Genomic DNA, 21,608 nt, shown 5'->3' with positions numbered 1-21,608 from the left:
CTCACAACTTCAGCCCGCATGTGAGCCCGCGGGAAAAATCACGTGGGTTAAGGCGAGCAACTCGCCTTAACCCATGTGACACCTTTTCCGAGTTGCGGGAACATGCTCGGCTTCTACCCGGAGTCACGTTATGAACTGTACAGTACACTTCCTTTTTATAGTAGCCAAGCGGGGAATAGGGAAACTTACCCTTCTTCTCAACTCAATCCCCGCTTAGGCAAGTTGTAGTTACCCTCTGTAATACATGACAACTCAATCCCCGCTTAGTCCCTTCAGTGAGTTTGAGGAGCTAAGGACCGGGTCTAGCGCCCAACCACCTGGAACACCGCACACACCTAGGCCTGAGGTCGGGCTGTCCCTGATCGAGGACCGAGCCCTGACACTGAATAGAAAGTAAGTTGCCAGATCTCGCAGAGATTGCGGGCAGAAGAAAGAAGAAGAAAAACAAACAAAGAAGCATGTGGTTAAGACAGTGAAGGTCAACGTGACCTTCGCCGTGAGATAACAAGGTGTGGCAAAACATGGAGCAAGAGGTCACGGTGCTCTGCACCGCTGAGTTGTTCAATGACAATTAGAGGAGGAGATGTTGAGAAGTGGCAGGGAGTGTGTAAGGTTGGTTGGGGTTCTGACCTGGGTGACTCCTCAGTCCTCTGACTGTTGAGATCTAGGCTGTATTGAGCTTATGATTCGACAAGCAGGTTGAGGGTAAAGAGTGAAGAACCCTTTATGAGCCATACATATGTAAATACAGTTGTTTTTACATTGTATACAACAAGAATAAAGAGGAATAAACAAAGAATAAAGAAAGCGTGCACAGCATGCATCACCACCCTGAGACCCATCCCTTCCTCACAGAGTGGTTAGATGGTGACAGGCAGCGAGCAGAGTGTGCAGGGAGTGTTCAGGCATGGGAAAAGGTCGGGGAGGAGGTCGTCTGACTCCAGGGAATGCTGGGTCATGACAGTAGTGTAAAAGTGGCATCTTAGCACCTGTATAAATATCAGGATCCAAGTTGATTGAGTGGTCAGTCAACATCAGCCTTTTGGCAAAGAGGTGTCACAGCCATGCATTCCGGCCCGCTAGCTGCCTGTCCCGATGCCACCCAAGCCCATTCCCGCTACACGAGCATGAGTGCGAGCCCCAACCTCAGCCCTATCCTCCCTGAGGACTCCCTGCTCACTCCCCCGCTTGCCCCTAGGCTCCCCTGCACCTGGCCGACTTCCCCACAGTCACACCAACCTCCCTGCCCTGAGTCTGCCTCCGGCACCATGCCCAGTGCGACTCCTCTACCCCGCCCACTTGGCCCCTATAGGGCCGCTACCATTCCCACGCCCGACTCCGGCCCAACTCCGAGTCCAGCGCTGCTACGATACCATCACTGCTATCGCGGCCCTACGCTCCTTCCTTTATTTATCTGTTATTGTTTGTTTTGACCCTCGGTCATTGCTGGCCGCTGTGCGGCCAACCCCGCTCCTTATTCATGTTTGCTTCCGGACCCAAGGCCTTCGGCCCGGGTCCGCTTCCATTCATTCCTTCCTCCTATATATATCCTGTACACTACATTATAGTACTTTAGCTCTAATATTGATGTGACCACAACCCCTAAGTCCTGACCCCAACAAGGCAACCCCAGTGAGTCTGAAATGAGGGCCAAGAGACAGCTAGGGGGCACAGCACTCCCTTTAGAGTTGCTGAGGCCGAATGCCCTACCCTCGGGCCTTGTTCAAGGCATCATGGCCATCGCGGCCTAAGGGGCCCGCAACGGTGACCCTCGGTGCCGACCCTGGATCAGTGTCTAACAAGAGGCTCCAGTGCGGTCCTGATCTGGCCGGTCTCTGACAAACGATCAAATTGTATTGGATGGGGGAGGAAGGAGGGGTGATGGCATTGTAACAATAGGGACATCTTGGAATGGAAGCCACTCAAGAAGTGTCAGAAATTATCAAGATTGTGTTATGCCAGTGGCATGCTCAACATCACCAGGAGACAATGGATACAAAAAGATAGCAAAACAGTGAGTGTACATGTTCTTTGTGCTTCAACCATATGATAGGGGAAGGGAGATCAGAGAGTAAGTAGGACAGCGCTTGTGGGCTGATCAGAGGCATGTGAAGAGCAGCGGCTCAGTCATGTGGAAAGAGGACACGTGTGGTAGTGCAGGCAAGAGTGGGAAAACCAGGAACAATTATTGGATGGTGCGAAAAAAAAATTCCCACGAATTATGACGTTTGAAGTGACCTTGCAAGCAAGGTAACTTTTCTCAGTGCTTCTCAAAACATCAGTCAGGATCCCTAAGATGCTCAAACAAATTAGATCCATTTGAAGTGTGGCTGCTGGATACTCTAGAGCTTTACAATGGATGGCATTAATTATATCGTGAAAGAGTAATATAACATGCAAGGCGTGCGTGAATTGTTGGACTGTGGATAAAATCCAGAGAGGTAGAGTGAAGATGGGATAGGAGGATGCAAACGATAATGCGTGAATGAATGAATATTGAATGATGAAATAATGTTAGGTCGTGCTTTGCGGGGTTTGGAACGAGCATTGATAAAGTGAATTTTAATAACTCTCGTTATTGGTTCAATAGAAGCTGGACAATGAGATGGAGCCGGCAAGATTTATAAGCGACCAAAAATGGCGGGTAAGTAGATGGGGAGGATAAAGTAGGAGTGTGGGACCTGGTGAGGAATGGTATCATGAAAACGAGAAACGTTTCCACGACCTTGACCTCCTCGATCCACTGACAGGGGGTTTCGACCCAGACCCTGGAATCAACCGAAAGAACGTACGCTTTCGAGAATTGTGCTCCGCACCCTCAACTATCACACCCTCGCTGACACCTTCCCTATTACCAACTTCCCTCACTTCAGACACAGAACTCCTTTTCGGGCTCCTCACTACTCCAAACTCATCCACATTCACATCTTGACCGACAACGGCCATCAAACTTACCCCCCCAGATACGCCAGAATTGGCTCTGTCTGGGTTAATATCATCCTCGTCATCGTCTGTGACATTTCCACCAGTGACAGGAGAAACAGCGACGCCCGGACTTCTGGGAGGCGAAGACGACCAAGATCCACGAAGAAACTTAAACCTGCTCGCTCCTCTACTACCCTTAGTAGTAGAATTCGCCGACGTAGGTCGTTCATTCTCCCCCTTCACCTTCGCCTGCGTCATCACCGATGTTGGTGTACCAAGCGCGACGCCGATCGACCCAACAGCCGAAAAATCTCTCGCCTGCTTATCTGCGCATCGTTTCCCTTCAAGCGCAAGCAATGCTTCCTGCCTCGACGTAGCGACAGTTATCAGCGCAGGAGGTACTGTACTTGGAGAAAGAGGGGTAAAGATGGGTATAGGGTCGGAAGTGAGCCGACGTTCGTGGGAAGGATGGTGGGGTGTATTTCTACGAGGGAGGGACGTGGAACGTGAGGGACGAGGTGGGGACGTGGGATAGGAATTGGAGTTCTCGGACGCATGTGCAGACGGGATTGACCATGAATCGCGTTCGATTTGTTCCTCCCCTTCATCTTCTTCATAAGGGTCTTCCGACGTCGGGAGGAAGGTGTAGGTATAAGTTGTCCGGAGGGGTGGAGGTTTTGTTTTCTGATGTTTGTTTGAGGAAGATGGACGTAGAGGTGAGGAGGACGGGGATGGCAATTTATGAGATGCAGAGCGGCCGAGGCGCTGGATGAAGGGTTTTCGGAGTTTGTTGGGACCATTGCTGAGGGAGCTTGAATAAGAGGATTCAGAAGGAGATTGAGATGAGCATATTGAGGGCGCCGACTCCGTCGGTGAAGGCAAGGGACGCGAGATATGCAATTCTGCTTCACCAATACCTTCGTTCTCAGTCGCGAACGGTGAAGAGGCAGCCGTATTTCTGGTTGGAAAATTGACGTCCATGTCAGAGGATCGCCTCTTGGTCCCAAGACGCATAGCGTCCTTGAACCCCTTGAATGATCGTCTCAGACTAGAAGTTCTCTGGGTGATGGGGGGACGGGTTGCGATTGTGCTGGGGCCAGCATCGTCTCTCTCAATCAAGTGATGTAGCATATAAGGGGGCGCAGTCATTGTCCGCTCGTACGATTGAGGGCGAGATGTGACTTTCGGGGTTGCGTCACGATCATCACCTTCGTATGAGACGCGTGTGGGTGTCGCGAAATCATGGCTGGGCTCAAGTTTGAAAGGACTCGAGGAGCGAGATTCAGTGTTGTGTCTTCCAGACGCAGCCGAACCCGCGGAAATCGAGTCGTCATGATATCTTTCTTCCGCGGAAGCAACGTCCTCAAGAGGCGAGCCTTGTTCATTGATTGCCTGTCTCCACCGTTCGGACCCCCTTGACCCCCGTCTGCCATCTGCATATCGTTCAGGCCCACTTATAGCCATAGATATTATAGCACTAGGCAGTGCGGCAGTGAGCAATAAAGCAACCATGCTCTGTAACAGTTAAGTACAAAAATCTGTGTCGGCACGTTGAATGACACTCACTAAAATATATCCGACCAAACCTACGATAAGCGCTGCCAATGGACTGGCGAAGAACATTTTAGCGTTACTACTGAACAGAACCTCGAAACGCCATTTTGATGGTAATAGGGTTGAGGAACCAGCCGACCGCTGAGCAGCCAACTGCAATTGCGTCGATCCAACAAAATTCCCGCTCCCAGAACTTTCCCTCCTTTGTCTCGAATGATGACTGCCAGCTGGCGGATGCTGGCTAGAGAGAGACGTAACGCGGGATGCCACCGGATAGCCTGCCATGCAAAGAAGACGAGGCTGGAATGCAACTTTGGTCGCGGCGGCGGCCAGACGACGAACGAGTCCAGACTGAATGATGACAGGGACTATAAGTACAAAAAAAGCGCTGGGGTATGATGATGGGAGGTGTCTGTCTCGGTAAATGACCCAGACAAGCCGGTGACGACGGTCGAGCAGGCAACAAGCTAGGATGTCGCAAATTTCAAACAATGTGTTGGATGTGGCACGAATAAATGCGTCAAAGTTTCAAAAGTCTGAGCTAAGACGGAGCTCAGTTGTAGAACAGTCCACAAATACACTAAAGCACAACAAGCTTAAGGGCGTCGAGAGAGAAGAGTCAGCCGCTGTTGAAATGGAAACAGGTGAATGTCCCTCAGCATCGTACGACCGGATCGAATTGACTGCACCGCCACAAGGCCCGGCCTTTTTGCAAATTTAGGCTTTCTCCGAATTCATATGAAGACCGAGCTAGACGGAGTCACATATCATGGTCCGCCTGATTCATCAATGTCGGTTAGTCATTCAAGTTACTCATCCGCAAGGTCATCTGTTCTCGCATGCTTCGGACCGCTCACACAACTCTCACAGGGATCACGAAAAATAAGGCAAAAAATCCGTCATGAAATACAGTATGTACCTACTGTAACAGAGGCAATATCAAATGAGGCCTCGTATTCCACTCTGGGTGAGACTCGGGTCTATCCGAAAGTGCCTTGAGCCCGGCTACTTTTTCGTCATCTCTCCCAAGTTCAATCGCAGTCCACTTGATGGCGAGGCGTATCCATGCTTTAAATGCTTCGACACTGTGGAAGACGAGCGAGGCCATGTCATTCACAGTACTTGCACGTAGAACGACACTGGCGAACTTACTCCGTATGCGCAGCGCACACGTAGGCGGCATCCAGGGCTAACTGTCCTCTCCTGGGAAAAAAATAAGGGCATTATTAATACATGAACGTGAGAATCAAAGGACCAGCAATCCCATGAAATGTGTAACCTACTCGCTTAGATACCCTTCTTCTTGACCGATAGACCATATCTCCTTAACGAGCCTAATCGCATCTACACCTCCGATCCTTCCGCTAGCCCACGACGAAAGGGCAAGACGATTTTCTGCATAGCGCACGAGTCTATCGTCGGATTTTTGGGATTCATTGTCGGGAAGAGAACAAACAGCGCAATTGCACTGGAAATGATAATGTTGGGAAAGATATTCTCTGCAAAGTGTGACGCAGTGATATGCATATGCAAAAGGACGCATAAGACACCGCAACAATTGAACGCGACATAAGGAGTCCGCACCTTCGTACCGCTCGCGGTTTCTTTGTGTCGGTGTATGTTGTAAGTAGTTCCTAAATAATCGTTCAGGATCAAGGAATGCACGAGAAAACATGGCAGCATGCTCGTTCTCATACCTCACCCGGTTCAATGTCCCTCAAAGCATGGACAACTGATAGTCTCGATCCTTATCAATGTGGCTATCCCATCACACGATACAGCCCACGCACCCAACTCATGCTTCTCTTCCCTCCAATGGTACACCACATTGAACGCCCTGGAACACCCATGATTCAACCTAGCTGTAACTGGGAAAATCCCTGCTTCGTCTTCACCCGCCGCAATAGCATTCGTCATGAAGATCGAAAGCGCCACCTCATCAGGGGATGATACGACATGAGAGGGATACGAGAGGTTGAAATATTGTGCATGCTCAAAAGGTGTGAGCTGTGAGGTGACATCGTTGAGGAGCTTGGTAGGCGAAGAGGAGATTGCATTAGGGAGGATAAATAGTGGTTTCTCCGTCATAATCAATTGCCCTTGCTGCGTAAAGGTATGGAGAGATTTATCACAGAAGCAAGTAGAAGACTCGCTTATAAACGCTTACCTTGATTTGATGAGTTGCTACTAGCCCTTTTCCTCGACCAGGCAACTCAGTAACCTCAAACGGTGGCCGCCTATCCAGCACCATGCGTTCAGCAACAATTCGGTTCAGTAGCATAGCAGAAGCGAGCGAATCAAGCCAAGGAGACTTCAATAACTGAAGTCTAAATGCAACCATTGCAAACGACGCGATTGCCACAACGATGGCGATGACGATGGGGACCCGAGATACTGGCAATACCGCATCTTTTCTGACGCCCCCGGGTGACTTCTTTTGCTGAGCCTACATCACCGCTCAGATGAAGTTTAGCGACAACAGACGGATGGCCAAGAAAGGCCAAAGCTAAGTTATCAGTCAACCTACGTTCAACCCGTCCTGCTGTCGGCGTCCAGCACTGGAGGGAATCTTCCGTCCTTTGGTCTTGGGCATTAGCCTGAGCACACTGCAAACAACAGTGACGAAGGATGTTACTACATGAGAAGTTGGTCGGCCCTATGCGTGCTCTACATATCTTCAATCCTGGTGACTTACTGGCGTGAAATTGGGAACAATGGGTTGTTGATGGCTATTGATGTCGAAGTGGCCATCTGCGATCTGTCGAGACCCCATTTCCCGGGACCAGGAATCCAAATTGTGCCTGATGAGCGGTCGTGTTCTATTCTCCTCATTTGACGTCACGAAACAGGTACGCGGTTGATTTTTAATATTTTCTTGCTGCGAGTCGCGGACTTCATTTGCGATAGGTCTTCTATCGGAGTGCGAAGACCTTTGCCATGGTGAACATTAATCCAATTGTTCCAGGACGTGAGCACTCCCTTACGGACGATGTCATTCCGAGGGGTGGGTAGCTAATCACTTTCGGTACACTATCCCGGGGGGATACCTCTGCAGATGTTCTTGTCGTTCCCGACCGAATCGTCCCACGCCTCAAAGATTTAAGTGGAGAAGAGATCGCAGATATCTTCCTAACAGCAAACACTGTCGGCCAAGTTGTTGAAAGGGAGTACGATGCTGAGTCTTTAACGATTGCGGTCCAGGTAAGTCGGCTTTCCATTCCGGACCCACGGTCAGTATGCGTGGAGACCATTGCACTTGCCTGAAATTTTATTTGTTCGGAATATTCACACGCACGTTAGGATGGGCCAGCCGCGGGACAGACTGTTCCACACGTTCATGTCCACATTCTCCCCAGGAAGTTTACCGATTTCGGCGGAAGGAACGATGAGGCAAGCAATTCCCATTGATGTCAAGTGAATCATGAATAAGAACACTCTCGCATCCAGGTATATCCAGCAATAGAGTACTCAGAACAGGAACTTGCTTCCATGATTGGGCAATCAAAGCCCGAGAGACGAGCACAACCTCTGGCCGTAGACGCGAGAAACTCGCAACAACCACGAACCGCAGAGGATATGGAAAAGGAAGCGAAGAAGCTGTCGAATCTCTTCAGCTGGTAAGGCCAATGCTTGACACTGATTCGTATCGAAAATCCCAATGCCGAACGCGCTTCTGCAGAATCCTGTGCATGGTCGCTTCTTCTCTCCTCTTGAAATTGTAATTAGAACGAAATATTTTTGTCGATGCAATCACGAACGTCAGCCATGGAAGCGAACTGGGGCGAGGACTGACATGACCCCTCTGATAACAGTTAGCCTGAATGACAGATCGCAGATGAGGCAACATGTTCCGCGGTTTCGGAAGCAACTTTCACTGTGGCCGCCCCAATTCAAATAGCATCTGCGTCGATCCAACCAATATTCTCGACGGCAGACACTAGCACGAATCCTAGAAAGCGGCCACGATCCCCTTCTCCATCAGGACGCACCTTGCCTGAAGTTATACACATGGCAGCTCCTGTGCGCAGCGAGTGAGCATTGATCGTTGCATTTATGCACAAACTAAACTGATGACTTGAACGATCTCATTTCCAGGACCGATATCGCGAATAGGGGAGCAGTGAACTTTGTTCGCGTATTTTACTCTGCCTATGATTCAGAGAAGCGCGTTGAGGTAGGTAATGTGCCTCCTATCTCGACAATTACCTCACGATCCGGCGACCAAATGGACCCATGGTTTAGACTATCCCAAAGTTCTATCGGCCCACATCTACGTTTCACTGGAATGGAAATCTTATACTGCATGACAAACTCCTTGAATTCTTGGGCGGACTTCCTGCTACGAAACATGATATCCACACTTACGATTGTCATGCCGTGCCTGGTTTGTTCAATGAGTCATCGCCCACCCACCCTAGAGTCTAACCCCTTTTACTGTAGGAACAAGCACAGAAACGACACCCCCATCGCTCTTCATCACTGTCACCGGCAATGTCTCCCATGGTTCTGCTGACTCGAACGCCAGAAGTTTCAACGATCTTCCTCGTGTCTTCTCCCAAGCCTTCCTCCTGCAACCCGAAATCCCTCCAGCGATTGGAAACACGGCCGATATAAAGTATTACATTGTTTCAGACACATTCCGATTTGTGGGGTGATGGGAGATCTAGAGGAATATGCACGGGACTCAAACACATTTATTGGACATTTATATCTAGCATGTGCCACCAACAGTTTTTCATCCCCCCCTCCTACCGATAATATCCTTGTACATCCTCTATAGCTTGGGTACACTAAAGCTCACAAAGTTGCTTGCCGAATTTGGTCGTGTTGTGGATTGTTTGGTCCAACCGCAGTGGGCCGTCACGGAAGCAACAATCTCGCAATCTCCAGAACGCGCTTGCGGTCGGAACTCCCAACTTCACTGCTCTTTTTGACTTTCTTCCTCCCCAGGACAAGTTCCTCTAAGGCTTCGTTGGCTACCTATATATATACCCCCCAAAAGTCCTTCTAGTGGGACCATCGCAAGCGCGTAACATTCGACATGCCTCCGCGGGGAAGTCAAGGATATGACTTTAGCCCTATATTCTCACACTACATTCTCCAATTTACTTTCATTCTGGCTTTGGTGAGGACGGCTATGCTTAGCGCCTTGTTTTCCTTGGGACCAATCATTATACTAGGTCGGATGGTTTACCGCGTTCATCGGGCAGACTGTCGCAACCGCTAATTGTGAGTGCAAGAAAAAAGCGTTTTCGAATGAATGCCAGTTCAACTCACTGGATCTCCTCGCTTCTCCCTTCAGATGGCCATAAGTTTGTCGGACCAGCATGGTTTGCTATCTTGTATGCTCCAATTGTTTTCATAACACGTGAATACCTCATTGATTCTTGCAACCTCGAACCTTTCCTGGCACAGCCTGCAACTATTCCTCACTGCGGGAGTCGTGCATACTATAGCAACCGATTCGATCGCAATGCACCGTTTTCAGGTTAGCATGGCTTGTTATCATGTTGTCGCTCTCACAAGTTCGTCCCTGCGCGTAGATTGCGGTCTTCTCCGCCCTTGCAATTGCACTCGCTGTCATTATTGTTGACACTACTATCTATGCTTCTGTATCATCACTCCAAGCCACGGGTGCAGGGTGGATGCTCATTGCTATGGCAGATGTCTGGTTTTTTTTTTTCACTCTGGTAACGCACCGTTGTGCTAACATCTCTGTAGATTCTGTGGTGCCTTTTCTTCACATCGGAGGAGGATTCGTTACAATTACATCTTTTCAACTATCTGGGTACTGGTGGACTCACATCCCCTGGACGACACCGTCGTCGTACGACCGTAAGATCTGACACTCTCGGCGGTGGAATTGGAAACAATTACGGCTCATATGGTGGTGGTGTCGGCAACACTGCCGTTGGACTGGGCGCACCTATGAATGGTGTACGATCAAACAGTATGGTCGCTGGTAACGTGTCCAAGGAGTCTGGGACGCCTGGGGGAGCAAATCAGACGACCCCGTTAATAACTGGTGGTCCATTGGGCGATACAAGCGCAGGAAGCATTACAAATCCTGCAAATCAGGAGCAAGGTAGCGAGACCGAACCGTATGCATACAAGGCGAAGGCACTATATGCCTGTGCGTGTTGTGGTTTTTGTTCGCGTCGTGTCTTTCTACGATTTATGTGTTGCCACCCAATCAGACACTGCCTCGCCGGATGACCCGAACGAAATCTCATTTTCGAAAGGTGAAATACTGGAGATATTGGATAACGCGGGTGCGTACTCTGTTCATGAAATTGAAATACGACTGATTTTGACGCTTTATCCACCAATCACAGGGAAGTGGTGGCAATCAAGAAAAGCAGATGGGTCCCGAGGGAGTCAGTACAGCACTTTTTTTTTTCCTTGCAGGTGATGACTAACTTTTTATTCATTCACATTCATTTTCAGTTGCACCATCAAGTAAGTCCTCTGGATTCCTCGGCGTCGAATTCAGAGCTCACTAAGCTCTTCTAGATTACCTTCAAATTATATGAGGCATTTGAAGGGTTCGTACCCACACCCACATCACCTCCCTCTCTCCCGACTTCGCCACCCCTCCTGCTTTCCCTGTCGCTGCACGTCTTCGGCATTCCAAGACACCGCCACACCCATTGTTTATATTTTGCTCCCTAATAATGGATTGCCCTGCAAATCTATCCCCAGCGGAAAACAGAGGGCTAGTCCCTTGATATACGAATCTTATCAACGTGGCCTTTCTTTCATCCATATGCATCCTTATTCCTTGCTTTGGTTTCGTTTAGTGTCGGTTTGCGCAGGGTCTACGATACCCTTATGATTTATGAAATGCATAAAATAGTGTTGTTGTTCCCAATCCAATGCTCCACAGTTGACTACGTCCCTTTGGCCCATTAACAAGATGCATTCCGTCAGGTTAGACTGGTGTTACGCCTTGTAATCGTGCGATCGTTTCGTTGACTTGCCACCATGTCAAACAGCCGAGGTTACAACATGGGAGGTATTCTACATATTAAACAGAGATGCGGAACAGGAGACTCAGATATACTCGACCTTGAGTGTAAGATTAAAGGGGAGGGTGGCAGATGTAACGGTGAGCTCATGTCCATAGGGCACGATGTCGGACACCGGTTTTTCCAAGTTGGGCCTTGTCGATGCTTCGAGCGAAGGGGGTGCTTGGAAGTAGATAGGCCTGTTTGCATATGACAAGGATGGCCTTTTCGCTTGGCTGATAACGATCCCACCGACGAAATGGTGAATAAATGATCAGGGATTGGATAGTTTTACTCACATATCTTGTTTCTCGGTGAGCCACTCGATGAGTTGTTCGACCGTGAAATCTTTTGGAATGCTGGCCAGTTTAGAGGCACCGCCGCAAACGGGGCAATCAGGCTTCTTCTCGTGCTGAAATGTGTAGGAATATATGCCGTCTGTCCCGATTAGCATGAAATAGTTGTCGAGGTAGGGTGCGGAATTGGTGGCAATCTTGAGAGCTTCAGTACAGCAAGAGGCTACGCAAAGGCGTTGTCGGTGTGCTGTAAGGGGTGGAAGTAAGCCATCTTACCGGCAATAATTGCATTTGTGGATGCGATGGCGGGGATGATGTTCTTGACAACACCCTGCGTAAGGGACCATGTCACACCTTCAATCTTAAACTCTCTTGCTCGCGCAGAGGCAATCTCGTAGAGCCAATTTATATGATTGGGATCATCAGTGTCCAACTTGAGGTCTGTAATGACCAAATTCGAAATGTCTAGAGAAGTTATTGACTACTTGACTGAACACCACACACCTCCTTTAACTTTCGGCCACTCAAGCACGCTGGCCCATTCTATACAATGCTCAGGAAGCCGAGGGGTATTCGCGATGGTGCAAATGGGGAAAGCGGTAGGTTTGTTTAACATGTCCAAACTGCATTCGTAACACGATGAAACGGTGGGGAGAATCACACGAGCCTGACCCTTGAAGCCTTCTGTTCCGCCATCAATCAGCGGTTTGAGGCTTTCGGGGACGTCTGGGTCAACCATGTTGAATAAGGTGGCGTTGATCCAACGCCGAGCTTCGACGCTGTCAAGACCACATATTACTAAGTTGAACTGCATGTAATAATCTTCGTCCTTGTCCTGTATCTTCCCAAAATACCTTCATTCCAAGTTATTACTCACGCTAATATCAGCGGCACAGAGAATCGACGAACACTCACGGAGTCACTTTACATCCCGGTACGCGATTCATGACATACGCAGCTGCCACAGTGGCTTTTGGCTGACCGACGTCTTTCGGCCTGCAAAACTTGATCATTATAAAAATAAAAACACTAAAGCAATTGATAGACACGCCTGAACAAGAATTGTCGGTTCAGGTTGCTAATGTCGATCGTATCCATGTCGATGACATGAATGTCCTTGAACCCTGACAATGCTAAATTTGCCAAAATCTCACACCCAAGTCCTCCTGCTCCGATGACGAGGATCTTGCAATTCTCCCTAAGAAAAGTTTTGATCTAAACATGAAGTCATACACAGCCCATGGCAGGAGCTGAAATGGCGAGAAGTTCGAAATGCATACCTCATCTCCAGCGGGGAATGACTCGTCAGTCCGAGGACCAGGTCTGTCGAGTATTTGATCAATATGGTAGTAGCGCCCTTGCCAGTCCGGTTGGATGGCTGCTTGGAGCTGCACTTCAGTCATGTCGAGACAGTCGGTTAAGTAATGTACGACAAAACTGCACACGTGAGGTCGAATCATTTCATGCTCCCTATATCCTCTATACTATAGAGGCTGCTCCTGTATCCAGGGCATGCCGTGCTCAAGAATCGTCACAATTTCATACTTGGAAACACCCCGACTCAATTGACAGCATCCAGCTGTCGAACACAAATGTCAGGCGCCAATCGTGAAGTTGTTATGACTGGCCCGATATGGACGTAGCTCGGCGGCTACACTCGCGCAATAACGAAAGACAAAGGTAAAACTAAAAAGTCAAGTTATCATTCCGGCTGACTACTGTGTTTTACAGATTGGGTGATGCACCGACGCGTCGGAGAGGCGGTGGGGTGTATGAGATGTCGCGACTGAGTGCTTGTTGCCGGAGCGGCATCATGACTTGTATTCCAACAAAGTTCCCATAATTTCACCTGCTTCAGTCGAGGATATACGATCGACGCCCACTGAATCGTAAATTCTGTTTCTGTCTGGATATCAGAATGTGATGGAATCATTGCCTAATAACATAACCATGGAAATGGCAGCACCGTGGAAAAGAGTATCAACAAACGAGTGCTGCGGATAACGAAAGGCATGTTTTTAAATCTGACAGCGCCTAGATAAGGCAAAGATGGCGGCACCCTACCCCGCTACGTACTTACTCGGATGACTTGACGCAGAACACATACTTTGCCAAGGCGCTTGGCAACATCAGACATGACTCGCCTAGAATCTATTGACACAACAGTTCGTGTTGCTGGCTCTACCTTAAGACCTGTGCCTTGTTGCCGATTATCTCTTGGTCATATGTAGCTTGATGGCGCGGGGTTTGGAAATGACGCAGGGTGCACTCAATGAACCTCGTCGATCTTCTCGACTGGTTCTCGCGATGGCGCCTCGGAGGGATTACGGTAGCAAGAATAGCTTGCCTCGTTTAGAACTGGCTGCAGGCACCAAGTGTGGTCTGAAACCTTCGATGTTAAATTCAAGGTTCCATTTGCAGCTTCAGTCCCATCCTCCATTCTCTTTGTCACGGTGCCCGAAGACGGCGTGGCACTGAGATGCTGCTTGGTCTTTTCTCTTCTCTCCTCCCCGCCGCTACTAACGCGCAGTTTCACCACGCTGCGGACATCAGACGGCGTTCTCAACCTGATGCTCGGTTTCTGTCCAATTTTACTTGTGCTGCTATTGAAATGCAATATCAAGCGCGTCGAACGTGTACTGCTTCCCTGATATAGCTTATATCACGGACAACTATCTGATCATTACATGTCTTCAAGCTCGGAATTTCGAATGTTCTGTCGAACCTGGCACTGTATAGGGCGTTGCTAAAGTCGTGTGTTCCCAACCTAAGCACGGTGTTATAGTCCTCATAATTATCTTGCCATTCCACTGATGGAAATTTTCTCGAACTCGACAACGCCTTTCGGAGTTCCTAAATCGCAAAGTTGCCAAGTATTGAACGAGCGATTCGTTATGTAACAGGGGGTGGCCATTCACCTGACCTAAGGTTCTCGGGTGTTTCGATTGCCATCATGACTCGCTTCAACAAAGTCATCTATCATGCGCAGGAGAGCAGTCGACATCCAAACCGGGATCATCTTATGCGGCCCTTGCTCCTTGTGGGGTAAATGTAGTGGGCGCTCGGGTGTCCGGCGTTGGTATTGCGGGTTTGGCACTTGGTGGAGGCGTGATCGATTCGATCTTACGCAGCACGTATATCGGGATTTCAGCTGGCCTATTTATGGGTGTGCCCCGAATGCTACTCCTGGTCGACCAATCTTTGTGGTCTCACTGTTAACACTATCGTGGCATTTGAGCTCGTCTTGGCGAATGGCACCGTACTAGTCAAGGCAAGAGATGATCGCTACCCGGACTTGTTTTTCGGTTTACAAGTGAAGGGTGTGGCACATTCGAGCCGTCTAAACCCTGTGAATAATGATTATTGGCTGATAGGGCGGGCGGCTTTAACAATCTCATAGAATTCCGCAGGGCATTGTGACACGGTTTACTTTGAGGACATTCCCTCAAACGCAAGTCTGGGCATATTCTGTCGTCTCTACTCGGCAGTAATCTACTGTCAGGCCGGAGTGAATTTTTATAGTGGTTTGGTATGCGGTTCACGCTCTCGCCACTACAAATACAGATCCAAACGCCAACATTCTCTCTACTTGCACTGTGGTTGGAGTCCAAGTATTATTATTGAATGTATTCTGTAGTCCTTAACCTCCATCTGGGCTCTTCGATGTTTTTTCCCTATCTTTCGAATACAGTCGGGACGAAGAATCCTTGGATTTCTTAAAAGAAACTCCCGCCAATGTCACTGCAAGTTGACGGTGAGAACCTATGTCCAAACATGCATCTGAACTGGACCCCCAAAACTTATTACATCCTCATTCTCGGCTCGTGTACAGGGACGTTCTGAACAAGATCGTCCCTGAGGCCAAGGCAAGCAATTTCTCTAATATCCGACGTATTGAAGCTACAGGGCTCGCAAATTGCCTTCTAGAAGCAGGTGTCTTCATCTCTTACAGTGTCGAACCTTTCCTGCCACCGCCAGTGCCTACCCACATGACTAACACGTACTTTGCATGGCCCTCCTGCGTCTCAGACACTGTTCTCATCGGTGCAATGGATGCGAGTGCTGCCTCCATCGCTGCGGTTGCCAAGGAGGATCTCGATTCACTTCCCTACTATCCGAACAATAGCTTCGATGATACACTACTCGAAAGAATGTATAGGAGCACTCTGAGGACCATCACAAAGAAGTACGGCCCCAACAACATCATGGGTCGTGCTGGAGGGTGTGTTCGTTCAGTGATAACTTTACCATCGACTCCCTCCGCCCAAATCCAAATTCTGATCGATGGATGCTCACGATAGAGATTGCTGTATAGGCACGCACCACATGAATGAACAAGTACAGCAATTCCAACCTTGATAGATTACCTCAGACTCATAAATAAGAGCTGAAAACTGTAACAAGCTTTCTCTTTCTGTGATGAAAGAAATTCCTTGGTCACTAGGGCCGTGATACCATCAAGCCTTGGTCCCCTGATATCATTTGGAGGCAACGAGCTGAGCTCGTCTCTTACCATTCGTTCGGGTGCTTCCAGGCAGAAGACTATTGCGACAGGAAGTACAGAAACAACATCGATGTCACGGTGGGCAAAGATGGTCACGCCGCCTTCCGTCATCGCATCGCCCGAGGATCAGGTCCGATTCACCTTTGTTTCTAAAAATCACACCCCGTCCCATGGTCTTCGTACGTGATGCATAAGTTAATTCATCTATACGTTGCCGGGTTGTTCCAAAGTAAGCCGGGCTATGGTTTTCATTGTCTTATTTAGCCTGTCACTTGGCACGACAACTCGATAGCGCCAACGCTACAAATTTATACATTGAGTGGTTCGTCGGATCTCATTGGTATGCAATAAGTATGAAGTGCTATGAAAAACTGAAACCCAAGAGAATACTTCGCTCTATGCTTAACTATAAGACGAAATGATGGACTAGCGATGTTGTCGCTCAGTCCCGTTGTACGTGAACTAAATATGTATTAGAATATTCACCTAGCGATGTTGTCGCTGGTGTACGAGTGTTCAATACATGAGATATAAAGGACAAACAAGATATAACCAACTCACCTCAGTCCCGTTGTACGTGAACTGAGGAAAGGTTGGGTTGCCCAAAAATTAAGATTTTATAGTCAGGCGCTATGAATGCGCACTGACTTTGGCACGGGTGTCACCAAGAAAGGTAATTGGCGAAAATCTAAGACGCCACACGACTCAACATCACCAAACGTGAGTTGGTCATAGCGTACGCCATTATACCAAGAATTCTAACATTAACTTTATCAGGTAAAGATCCTTGCCCGGCAATGGGAAATTAATGTTGCGGTGACGCTGAAGTTCAATTTCCACGCTTTCGCTTGCACGGCTTCTTCCGTCGAGGGGCGTAATCATCACCATCCAGGGTGGGAGAGGGGTGGGGGCGTTTGGCAGTCTGTCCATCGAGTGCCATAGGATGCAGCGGCCATGGCGTGAATTCTGGAGGAGGCAGAGCTTCGCCGCTCCCGTTACAATGGCCGGGAGGGTGGCGATCCTTGGCCCGATCGCGTCCTATCGGAGCGTCGCATGATGGACAGATAAAATGGCCCCACCAGGAAGGGGCGAAAGATTCAAGTCGAGCCATCAACCTGGGGTAATGCTCCTTTCCTTCCTCGATCGTGCTGATGATTGGTCCATCCGTTCGATCTTCGCCGTACACCGAGTAGAATGCCCTTATCTCGCTGTGCTCTTCGCGAGTCGGCTCGAACCATCGTTCGTCATGATGCTCCTCAAAACGAACCCGGAGAGTCGTGAAGAATAGAAGGGCAATGATATCAATGCAATGACCTTCCGCAATATATGAGATCGCGTCGTTCTTAAGGTGTGCCTGCTGGAGATGCCTCCACCAATCGTTCTCCTTCGACGATGACGTTGATCTCGATTTATGGAAATCGTCAGAGCATAATGGGCATGGCCGGCGATCATTTGAGCTTATTCCCATAGCCTTTTTAGATTTTGCATCTCTCTTAACACCATAGGCATATAGCGCTCGAGGAATGGAAGGTAGGTCAGAGAAATCTGGCGAAGGACCGTTCAGCGTGTTGTCTGGAGGAGTTGACGAACTGGAGGGAATTGGGGGGTTCGCGTCTGGGCGCCCATAGGAGGTCACTGGGGTCCCTTGGGTTCCTTGGGATAACGGAATAGGCGCGGGCACGGAGCATGACGGCTCATACCAGGGATCTGGCTCACCCTCAGCATCATGGTCTTCAAGGTACTCTGTCCTTTGCACCAGACCGGAACCACTGCCTAAAGGGGTGGAGAACATTGACGATGATCCGTGACTGTCATCCCAAGAGCCTCCTACCTTGGTTTTGTTCCATCGACATCGCCGTGGGAAGAATAAATGAGAATCCCCTGTGTTATCATATAGTGCATCTGGTAGTCTGGCAGCAACGAAATTTAGCACACGGTTCTGTGCAGATGAAGGCATTTCTTGCGTACATGATATCGGAATAGAAGTCCCAAAGAGTAGGCGGACTGATGTTGTAACGCACTTAAGAGTTGGCTACGACGACCAAGGACTTCTGGCTTACTATTCTGAGTGCTCTGGGATGATAATGTCTTCGTATTTTGGGAAAAGGAGACTGTGTGTCATCCAGAATTAACTCAGCGAGCCGTCGTTTTTGAGCAATGAACTCCCATACGTGTCAGGCGATGGAGGAGGGTTGGCCATGCTGAGGTCTTCTCCGAAGATAAATGGGTTCTCCGTCCCTCGAAAGAAATCGAAAAATTGCCCAAACATGTCGAAGCTGGTTGAAATTGAGGTTGACAGGGGGTTGCCTCAGTGGTGGGTCTGGGTTTTTAAGATGATCACAAAGCTCGGTAAGCGGTCCATATAAACAAAAGGCTCCCAAAGCATGCATCTTGAATGAAGATCCAGGGTATAGGGAATATTCCGGCGATCCGCTTGCAGAGCGTTTCATCAGGCGTCAATTTGGTGACCCTGAAAAGGGCCCAATGTCAGAGCACCAAATAACTTGGTCGCCAGTGAATAGGAAGGAAGCAAATCTTGGAAGTACAATTCCGTGGAAGTGGAACCTTTTTCTTATAGTCACCAGAAACTTAATCCACTGTTTTCACTCAACGATCGCATATCGCTCTCAAATGACAAAAGTGAATGATTGTACAAAGGCCAATGTTGCAAACGCTATCTCAGGGATTGTGACCGCCTAAGTTACGGGGCTTGATCGCCGAGGGAACCACCGCGCCCAACCAAATCCCCAGGGGCTAGATGATGCGGTTCAAAACGCAAGAGAGAGCATGAACGACTCTCGGGGAGAGCAGAGGAGTCTTCCCACCACAGAGGGCATGGATATTAGACATTTGGGGCCGCAAAAGACCACCTAAGGGAGGGGACCATCCTTGAAGCACGGATAGTTGCTACCAAAGCGTTTGAGCGACGGTCCTCCCAAGGGCGCTTTGAGCATTCCACCAAACTATCCCACGCCATTTCAGTCACATGAAATCATCCCTGGCTGCTCGTTGAGGTTCTATCAATGATTCCTCGCACATTTTCCTATTGTGTGCAGCTCGCTTTGTTGCTGGGACATTCTGAGCCTTCGGATTCCCCGTTTTAGCCGGAATGAAGATGGCAAATGATGAGAGGTATGCCTTGTTCTTGACATCCATCCTCATCTCCTATCTTTCATCACCAAGTGTTGCCCAAACCAAAATCCCGGTACCTGTGTGAAGCTGCCTGCGCGCTGTTACGCCAAGAGACCTTGCCCCCGACCCAAGATGGCATTGGAAATCAACTCCCAACAGCAACAGGCACTGCCAGACATGTATTGCGTGGGAAAAATAAGACCCGCACTTGCGCCAAAGTCATCGTGATGACAGCCAGCTTCTGCGACGACAACGCAGTCAACAACTCGTCTTGTAAAATTACATCAAATATCTTGAAGCGGACGAATTATACGACGTGGAATCTTGTGATCAGAGAGTGCATCGGTGGTCAGCAGCCATAACAACTTTGAAAGGAAAATCGCGAGTTAGGGTCACAGCCGTCTGAATGTCCATAGCCGTGCTTAGCGGGATTATGGGGAAGAACAAGGCAAAATCTGTACTCACCCGCGATGGGAAATAGAAATAGAAATATCGCTCATTGGGACCCTGTGTCCTAACGCTGCTCCCCGACCCCTGCTTTTTCCGCCGTTAATGACCCCTCGTATAATTTCTCCAGACTGTCTACGCCAAAGCCTCCCATTGCGTAGTCAGGCCTGAAACGGCTGGGGAAGGAAGTCTCGAGTCCCGCAAATGGCATCTCACTAAAAGGCTCATCGGTGCTTGTGTCATAATAATCTACACGTAAGTTGGGCTTGTGAGTCAAGATGTGTTCGATCCAGTTCGCTGCCACCACTGTCTGAGCGTCGCTAAGCGGCGGGCCATCATAATTGATACGGAAGTACGACAGTCGTTCGAAAGCTCCCCACCCCCCTTCGCTGTCACGTGGAACGGAGAAGCTTCCAATAAAATCAAGTAATTTGTTGAGCGTCTCGTGGGTTGTCTGGCACTCTAACATGACAACATCCATGCATACGATGAGCATTGCGATGGCAGGGATGGCGCTCAGCAATGTACTGGCTGATACGGAGAGTGTGCAGAGAGGTGGTTCATCTCCATTTGGTGACCATTGCGGTGGGTGCGATATCTGGTCGAGAGAAAGGTGGCAATCTGCTCGAAGAGAGAGGTGGCGAAGCGAAGGGAAAGATAAACGTTCAAAGAAATACTTGTGGGAAGAGGAGCCAAGTTTGACGCTGGTGAGTGCTGGTAGTGTCACAGGGGAACTGGCTGCGAGGGCGACGGATAGGCGATGGGATGTGACCAAAAATCCATACCCTAATTCCAAGTGTTTAATATTGACGGCGTTATTGAAGAATTCGGTACACTCATCCAAGGAGTCTACCATGCCATCCAGCGTGCAAGTGCGGATCGAAGATGCCATAGACTTGTTGAACTCTGAAAGAGCGCTCAGTCGACTGATTGGTGTTTGGATTTCCAATGTGTCAAGCCGAACCTCAGGATCATCCTCTTTAAAGAGATGACCGTCCCAGCAGTAGTCAACACCAAACACCTTCAGCTTCTTCAAATTCCGAAGCTTTCCCGGAAGAGGGAAAATAACGTTCATGCATTCTTGTCGTGAGATGAGTAGAGTGAAATCCTCGCATGTCTCTAACGCAAGACCAATAACTTCCTGGAATGTGGACACAGGGATCTGGTCCATCGGGAAGGGGGGTGGGAAGCAAATAAAAATGGTCGTCTTCCTCTTCTTTGCACGCTGAAAAAACAGCTTGGCGATATTGAGCGAATTGAGGCAACTCGCTTTATCAATGCGGCCTGGCATGATGAAGACCTGAAGCCATAACGCAGGAGTTTCAATTGCCGCATTGCGGAGCCCAATGGATACCGATGTGATAGCCAAGAGCGACCTCAGCAGCCTCTTCCAATTGTACAGCGTGAGTGGGATACCGGTGTCACAGCAGGAGGTAAGAATCATGGAGACAAGCTCAATGCTAAGCTTATATAGGGGGAGTGACGAGTTAGGGCTGCTACGCCCAGCAGACGCGAAGGTATTCATATTTCACTGAATGCAACTTGTTGGTCCCTGCAATACTGGAGTGCACTCTGCACAGCACTGTGTCACATGCTCGATTTCTTGAATCAAGTCATGCCCCATTCGCAAGTCTTTGGGTGTGTCGCGCAATTTGTTACAAGAGCAAAAAAAAAAAAAAGAAAGAAAGAAAACAAGAAAACAAGAAAAGAAGGAAAAACATAAGAAATGGCGAATGCTGGGGC

The 21,608-nt window shown here is 49.0% G+C and overlaps 9 protein-coding genes across 9 annotated transcripts; 4 read left to right on the top strand and 5 right to left on the bottom strand.

Moving 5' to 3' along the window:
• Positions 1-2,298: 2,298 nt before the first annotated feature.
• On the bottom strand, positions 2,299-5,168 carry EI90DRAFT_3152397 (uncharacterized protein). The gene is made up of 2 exons (XM_039065786.1): positions 4,492-5,168; positions 2,299-4,440 (listed from the first exon to the last, which is right to left on the bottom strand). The coding sequence occupies exons 1-2, from the start codon at positions 4,762-4,764 to the stop codon at positions 2,698-2,700; spliced, it is 2,016 nt and encodes a 671-aa protein (XP_038919653.1). The 5' UTR covers positions 4,765-5,168; the 3' UTR covers positions 2,299-2,697.
• Positions 5,169-5,398: 230 nt separating this feature from the next.
• Positions 5,399-6,730, bottom strand: EI90DRAFT_2910914 (uncharacterized protein; the record flags this gene model as incomplete). Its single annotated transcript, XM_039054412.1, has 7 exons — positions 5,399-5,564; positions 5,632-5,682; positions 5,763-5,978; positions 6,064-6,113; positions 6,177-6,211; positions 6,270-6,582; positions 6,647-6,730. 7 exons carry the CDS (start codon positions 6,728-6,730, stop codon positions 5,399-5,401), a joined length of 915 nt encoding a protein of 304 aa, XP_038919652.1.
• Positions 6,731-7,283: 553 nt separating this feature from the next.
• On the top strand, positions 7,284-8,100 carry EI90DRAFT_3144612 (HIT-like protein; the record flags this gene model as incomplete). The annotated part of the gene is made up of 5 exons (XM_039065167.1): positions 7,284-7,328; positions 7,387-7,447; positions 7,535-7,680; positions 7,780-7,869; positions 7,927-8,100. The coding sequence occupies 5 exons, from the start codon at positions 7,284-7,286 to the stop codon at positions 8,098-8,100; spliced, it is 516 nt and encodes a 171-aa protein (XP_038919651.1).
• Positions 8,101-8,578: 478 nt separating this feature from the next.
• On the top strand, positions 8,579-9,134 carry EI90DRAFT_2911389 (NTF2-like protein; the record flags this gene model as incomplete). Its single annotated transcript, XM_039054421.1, has 3 exons — positions 8,579-8,653; positions 8,722-8,863; positions 8,932-9,134. Coding segments are annotated over 3 exons (420 nt in total), but the record flags the coding sequence as incomplete, so codon positions are not given.
• A 117-nt stretch (positions 9,135-9,251) lies between these two features.
• Positions 9,252-11,238, top strand: EI90DRAFT_96916 (uncharacterized protein). Its single transcript, XM_039068309.1, has 10 exons — positions 9,252-9,604; positions 9,660-9,708; positions 9,782-9,821; positions 9,895-9,967; positions 10,023-10,145; positions 10,201-10,612; positions 10,677-10,751; positions 10,815-10,856; positions 10,927-10,938; positions 10,993-11,238. Exons 1-10 carry the CDS (start codon positions 9,521-9,523, stop codon positions 11,010-11,012), a joined length of 930 nt encoding a protein of 309 aa, XP_038919649.1. The 5' UTR covers positions 9,252-9,520; the 3' UTR covers positions 11,013-11,238.
• Positions 11,239-11,385: 147 nt separating this feature from the next.
• On the bottom strand, positions 11,386-13,202 carry EI90DRAFT_3044421 (uncharacterized protein). The gene is made up of 7 exons (XM_039059340.1): positions 13,063-13,202; positions 12,834-12,980; positions 12,698-12,778; positions 12,287-12,636; positions 12,059-12,223; positions 11,786-12,005; positions 11,386-11,722 (listed from the first exon to the last, which is right to left on the bottom strand). Exons 1-7 carry the CDS (start codon positions 13,065-13,067, stop codon positions 11,533-11,535), a joined length of 1,158 nt encoding a protein of 385 aa, XP_038919648.1. The 5' UTR covers positions 13,068-13,202; the 3' UTR covers positions 11,386-11,532.
• A 1,900-nt stretch (positions 13,203-15,102) lies between these two features.
• EI90DRAFT_97178 (uncharacterized protein) lies at positions 15,103-16,114 on the top strand. The gene is made up of 2 exons (XM_039068310.1): positions 15,103-15,131; positions 15,183-16,114. The coding sequence occupies exon 2, from the start codon at positions 15,547-15,549 to the stop codon at positions 16,081-16,083; it is 537 nt and encodes a 178-aa protein (XP_038919647.1). The 5' UTR covers positions 15,103-15,131; positions 15,183-15,546; the 3' UTR covers positions 16,084-16,114.
• A 543-nt stretch (positions 16,115-16,657) lies between these two features.
• On the bottom strand, positions 16,658-18,562 carry EI90DRAFT_3044415 (uncharacterized protein). Its single transcript, XM_039059339.1, is given in 9 exon segments — positions 16,658-16,692; positions 17,066-18,053; positions 18,096-18,097; positions 18,114-18,142; positions 18,158-18,164; positions 18,178-18,196; positions 18,247-18,290; positions 18,347-18,406; positions 18,458-18,562. 8 exon segments carry the CDS (start codon positions 18,553-18,555, stop codon positions 17,116-17,118), a joined length of 1,197 nt encoding a protein of 398 aa, XP_038919646.1. The 5' UTR covers positions 18,556-18,562; the 3' UTR covers positions 16,658-16,692; positions 17,066-17,115.
• Positions 18,563-19,531: 969 nt separating this feature from the next.
• On the bottom strand, positions 19,532-21,431 carry EI90DRAFT_3044404 (uncharacterized protein). Its single transcript, XM_039059338.1, has 2 exons — positions 19,884-21,431; positions 19,532-19,820 (listed from the first exon to the last, which is right to left on the bottom strand). Exon 1 carries the CDS (start codon positions 21,388-21,390, stop codon positions 19,933-19,935), a length of 1,458 nt encoding a protein of 485 aa, XP_038919645.1. The 5' UTR covers positions 21,391-21,431; the 3' UTR covers positions 19,532-19,820; positions 19,884-19,932.
• Between the last annotated feature and the right edge of the window lie 177 nt (positions 21,432-21,608).

The sequence above is a fragment of the Cantharellus anzutake genome (genome assembly GCF_015039405.1).
Source record: "Cantharellus anzutake strain C23 chromosome Unknown EI90scaffold_10, whole genome shotgun sequence".
In the NCBI taxonomy this organism is placed as follows: Eukaryota; Fungi; Basidiomycota; class Agaricomycetes; order Cantharellales; family Hydnaceae; genus Cantharellus; species Cantharellus anzutake.
This window is presented reverse-complemented; position numbering and strand designations above follow the sequence as displayed.

What these genes read in the sequence shown, in the direction of transcription:
- EI90DRAFT_3152397 (XM_039065786.1), bottom strand. Translation starts at nt 4,764, where the DNA reads ATGGCAGGCTATCCGGTGGCATCCCGCGTTACGTCTCTCTCTAGCCAG. An exon ending in GTTTGGTCGGATATATTTTA is followed by an intron (nt 4,441 to 4,491) that starts GTGAGTGTCATT and finishes TAACTGTTACAG; the next exon opens with AGCATGGTTGCTTTATTGCT.
- EI90DRAFT_97178 (XM_039068310.1), top strand. Translation starts at nt 15,547, where the DNA reads ATGTCCAAACATGCATCTGAACTGGACCCCCAAAACTTATTACATCCT.
- EI90DRAFT_96916 (XM_039068309.1), top strand. Translation starts at nt 9,521, where the DNA reads ATGCCTCCGCGGGGAAGTCAAGGATATGACTTTAGCCCTATATTCTCA. An exon ending in TTACTTTCATTCTGGCTTTG is followed by an intron (nt 9,605 to 9,659) that starts GTGAGGACGGCT and finishes TCATTATACTAG; the next exon opens with GTCGGATGGTTTACCGCGTT. An exon ending in GGAGATATTGGATAACGCGG is followed by an intron (nt 10,752 to 10,814) that starts GTGCGTACTCTG and finishes CACCAATCACAG; the next exon opens with GGAAGTGGTGGCAATCAAGA.
- EI90DRAFT_3044421 (XM_039059340.1), bottom strand. An exon ending in CCGGGATGTAAAGTGACTCC is followed by an intron (nt 12,637 to 12,697) that starts GTGAGTGTTCGT and finishes CTTGGAATGAAG; the next exon opens with GTATTTTGGGAAGATACAGG. An exon ending in GTGGCCGAAAGTTAAAGGAG is followed by an intron (nt 12,224 to 12,286) that starts GTGTGTGGTGTT and finishes TGGTCATTACAG; the next exon opens with ACCTCAAGTTGGACACTGAT.
- EI90DRAFT_3044404 (XM_039059338.1), bottom strand. Translation starts at nt 21,390, where the DNA reads ATGAATACCTTCGCGTCTGCTGGGCGTAGCAGCCCTAACTCGTCACTC.
- EI90DRAFT_3044415 (XM_039059339.1), bottom strand. Translation starts at nt 18,555, where the DNA reads ATGTTTGGGCAATTTTTCGATTTCTTTCGAGGGACGGAGAACCCATTT. An exon ending in CCTCCTCCATCGCCTGACAC is followed by an intron (nt 18,407 to 18,457) that starts GTATGGGAGTTC and finishes TTAATTCTGGAT; the next exon opens with GACACACAGTCTCCTTTTCC. An exon ending in ATCCCAGAGCACTCAGAATA is followed by an intron (nt 18,291 to 18,346) that starts GTAAGCCAGAAG and finishes TTACAACATCAG; the next exon opens with TCCGCCTACTCTTTGGGACT.